The sequence below is a fragment of the Microchirus variegatus genome (assembly GCF_963457635.1).
Source record: "Microchirus variegatus genome assembly, chromosome: 12".
Lineage (NCBI taxonomy): Eukaryota > Metazoa > Chordata > Actinopteri > Pleuronectiformes > Soleidae > Microchirus > Microchirus variegatus.
Window position 1 is genome coordinate 17284687 of NC_139813.1, and position 4614 is coordinate 17289300.

At 40.3% G+C, this 4614-nt stretch overlaps 1 protein-coding gene across 1 annotated transcript; it reads right to left on the reverse strand.

The window, feature by feature from the left end:
• Positions 1-301: 301 nt before the first annotated feature.
• On the reverse strand, positions 302-1384 carry LOC310934761 (adenosine receptor A1-like; the record flags this gene model as incomplete). The annotated part of the gene is made up of 1 exon (XM_083898558.1): positions 302-1384. The coding sequence occupies one exon, from the start codon at positions 1382-1384 to the stop codon at positions 302-304; it is 1083 nt and encodes a 360-aa protein (XP_083754684.1).
• Positions 1385-4614: the final 3230 nt, after the last annotated feature.

The window sequence follows — 4614 nt, forward strand, 5'->3', positions numbered from 1 at the left end:
GTCTCTCATTAGGACATCGGGGAACTAGTTTAACTCGGAGAAATAGGGTATACTATGGGACCTTTAAAAATGCACTCAATCACACAGAGGCTACAACAGATCATAACAATTAAAAACACACTAAAAGAAGGCAAGAAAAATAATCATTATAGCCTTGTGAGAAATATAATGTATTCACTGTATTATACAATCATTTACCTCACAAGCCCAGGAATGTATGTAGAAAATAAAAATAATAAAATGTGTGTATTTTCATATTAAGTATTGATGGTGTTCAGGTCTAGTGTGCGTTTTAACAGCTTCACCCTCTACCTTCACCACCATCCACATTTGCAGCCTCTCTGTTTCTCACCGGTCGACAGCACAAGAAAATGGCTTTAAAGGTGTCCCTGAATGGCGTCATTGTGAACGCATACAGGAAAGGGTTAACAGCAGAGTTTGCATGTGACAGTATTATGGCAGTGAGCAGCAGCTCGAATGGCACTGGACAGAATGGGCAGAGAACCAGGAAGCAGTTCATCACATTGAGTGGGATCCAACAGACTGTGAAGAGGAAAAGAACCAGAAAAAGTGACGTGGCCGTCTTCATCTCGCGGCGTATGCTCGCCGCATCCCTCATCTGCTTTCCCCCTCGACCACTTTGCTCAGATGCGATGCGTCTCATCTGCCGCTTGACCATAATAAAGATACGGGCGTAGATGAGATACATGGTCAACAGTGGCATCAACAAACAAACAAAGAAGATGAAGTACAAAACATAGGCCATGTCCACCACTAAGACAAAGAAACAAAAGCCTGAATCAGGTGGTGTCTTGTGCCAGCCCATCAGAGGCACAAGCCCAATGAAGAAGGACAGCAGCCATGTGGCAAGAATGACCAGCATGGCGTTGCGAGATGTCATCAGGGCCTGGTAGCGAAAGGGCATGAAGATGGCCACGTAGCGGTCCACGGCAATTGCCAGCAGGCTAAAGATGGAGTTCTGGGTGAACATTATAAGCACACTGAGCATGAGAAGACACAGGTAAAAATTGTGACGTGGTAAACCGACATCGGTCAGGATGGCACAGGGAATGGCAATAGTGCCCACACAGATGTCAGCAACTGCAAGCGAGACCAGAAAGTAGTTGGTGACGGTGCGTAGATCGCGGTTGATGCAGACGGCGATACAGACCAGTAAATTACCGACTGCAGAGAGAAACGCGATGATGAGCTCAGCTGCCATGTATGCGACATTCGGGGAAATCACCAAGTCGGCAGGTGGTGGTGAGGAGGAGGACGGAGAAGCTGATGAAGAGTTGTAGTAAGGTTGTACAATAGTGAAAGGCAGATTTGAAGAGTTTCTTGTTTGTTGAAAACTGTGAAGGCTCAATAATGTGTTTTCCATTGTTTTCCTAAGGAGAAAAAAAGGAGATTCAAGTCAGAAATCAAGCTCAGCTGCACGGAATGACAATGATATGGATGAAATAGATAATGTCTCACCAGTCCAGTCACATTGTCCCAGATGTTGATGCTCAAGAATCTAAAGACTATTGTCAACAGGTATCATGATTTGTTACACCTACCTGTCCTCACAGAAAAGATCACTTTAACACACATTGTTTGAGGCTGAAAGACACTTTTTTATAGAAATCCCTTTCTCCCTCATGATGTCACTAGTTGTCGATCAGGGATTTATTGTTTTGTGTTGTTGTAACTCCAAAGCCTCACACAGAGACGGGTCACTGCTGTGTGGATGCGTGTGTGTCACCGGTTTGGTCACTGATTTCATTGGGGAGCTAATGGTGGATGGTTTCAGCACCAACACCTGGGACTGAGGAGACCTGTATCAGCTTGTGTTTGTGTGTCTCTAATGGGGCCCTAATGTGTTTGCTTAATGAGTAAAGGTGTCATATTGACTTGTTTGTGTCCCATTTTGACCTCATTTAGGGAGCTAATTTGGATGTTTTTCATTTTGTTATTGACCCATGATGAATATACAAAAAGCAAACAGCTAAAGTTTTTTTCTAAAACTTTAGCTGTTTGCTTGTTGTTATTACTTTTGTCTATGCATGGTTTCCTGCTATTTTATATAAAAACAACTTGCAAGTATTTAAGACAAATATGTCAGGGAAACAGAGTGTATGAAACAAATGATAACTGTTGCTGTTCCCCTTCTTAGTGATTGTTTTCCCCTTTAAAAAGGTTTTCAAGCATTTCATGTAATGAATTTGATAATTTGTTTAGTTTTATTAGTCAAATCGCCCTCCAGACAGCGTCCCGACCCAGAATGCATTTTGACAACGTCTTTGAAAAAGCGCCAGGGCTAATTCAAGATGACCGAGATGGACCAGCTGTTGGATGAGAATGAATAACGACACAAATTCAAGGAGTTTTCTAGTTTAAAGAGACAACGGCACCATGGTGGTAAAGTGTACATTGAATGATAAGGTGCTATCGTTGTCCATATAACAAATATCGTATATTATTTGCAGAGTCCACACAGTGCATTTTTTGACGCAAAGAGGCACCTGTCTGTTCAGTCAGCTAGCGCTATGTAGCAGGACAGGCTAACCATGGCTAATGTAGGGGTTGAGCAAGTTACTGTAGCCCTACCGTACACAACAATAACAAAAGGACCGCTGCCCACTTTATGTATACAAAATACACTTTGTTTATAAAATGTATATAGTTGACTTGTTACAGATTAATTGTCCACTTTTGTTTAGGCTATAGAAAAATATATGTGCTCTGAATCAAATAAGTTAACCAAGTGAATAAATTAGTAAATGCCTGATGTCTGTGAGTTTTGAAATGACTCCTCAAATTATTAGTCAACCGTTTAAACTTTATTTGTTTTGCATTTTTCATATACATATAATAACACACAATGCAGTAAGCTGGTGCCAATCCCAGCTGACAAAGGGCGAAACTGAACCCGTTAATAGTAAATATTTGGATGGCGACCTGTAGTAATTACTTGTCACATTTTCGAACCATAACACCGTTGATATTGACCTGGATCTTGGCTTGACATTTATTTTAACTGAAAATCAAATGGGAACATCTGTTGGAGTTAAATATTATATTAAATGTAATATATTTCAACCTTACAACAAAGTGCTTTTCATAAAAACACCCTCCTCTCACAGGCTCACTCACACACAGCAGTACTTTACTTAAAAATGCACTCAATCACACAGAGGCTATAACAGATCATAAGAATTAAAAACACACTTAAAGAAGCCAAGAAAAAACAAATAAATTAATCACTTAAAAAATAATCATTATAGCCTCAATTGTGAGAAATAAAATGTATTTACTGTGTTGTACAATCATTTACCTCACAAGCCCAGGACTGTATGTAGAAAATATCCCATACATCTTCTTACATTGAGTTGATATTAAAATACATACACCGGCAGGGTCTTCTTAATATTTTTTCTGTCTCACATTCACCACAGTTACAAATTAAATCCTTCTTTGTTTTTTGTTGTGTCCTCCAGTCCCCCATGTATGGCGGGAAGTTCCCTCACTGGCACCACTTCTCCTGCTTCTGGCAGCGAGCAGCGCCTCAGTCCACTGCTGACATCGCTGGGTACACTGACCTCCGATGGGAAGACCAGGATAAAGTCAAAAAAGCCATTGAAAGTGGTGGAGCTCTAGGTCAGTTTTCGATTTTGAGCACTTGATGGGAATAATGACTTGCACAAACTTGTTAATGTTCCCATATTCCTGCATGGAGATAGTCACGCAAAAAAGTAGTCCATACATTCATACATATATTGATGCAAAGATTTGTCAACTTACTTTACCCAGTGCCATCGTTTTCCTATATTGAGTCACTGAGTAAATCACAGCTGTTTACATGAAATAAAGGTTAAGGTTGAAATGTCAAAAGCTTTTTTTTGACATTTTATTCTGAAGGTCACAAATTAGCCTTATGAGCACTTTTCTTCCACTTATTTCATGTTTTTAACAGTTAAACACAAAGGTCTTTTGAATTAGCACAGAATTTTTGTGAAATTGAAAAATGTGGGTCATGACCTAAAGACTAGTAAATGTTATTTAATGTACTGGATTTTTTCTCTCACACTTTTAATTTGTTTTTTTCATCTTCTGAAAACTGAATGACATTTCTTTTCTCTCTTTTTCTTTTAGGAAAGAGTGGTGCTTAAGGGACTGGCAAACTGTCCACAGTGTACCCCGCCTATCGACCTATGTCAGCTGAGATAGGCACAGCACCCCCAGCGATCCTCCGGTGGAGGATAAAGCGGTAGATGATGGATGGATGGTGTTTAAGGGGAGAAGACACTTTTAGGGTGGAATATGCCAAGTCATACCGTAGCACATGTGAAAGTTGTGAGCTGAAAACACGCTGTGTGGTACCAGCAGGTTTTTAAGAATCACAGGGAGGAGCTGGCCTTTAAACCTGTATACAGTGCTGCCCAGCTGAAGGGTTTTAACACACTACGGGCTGAAGACAAGGAAGAGCTGAAGAAGAGACTTCCTACTGTCACATCTGAAGGGTGAGACCAAAAAAGGAGTGAATTATTTTAATATTCTGTTGAGTATAATGTTTGTATTTTCATATTTAGAATTGATGCTGTTCAGATCTGGTGTGCGTTTTCAACAGCT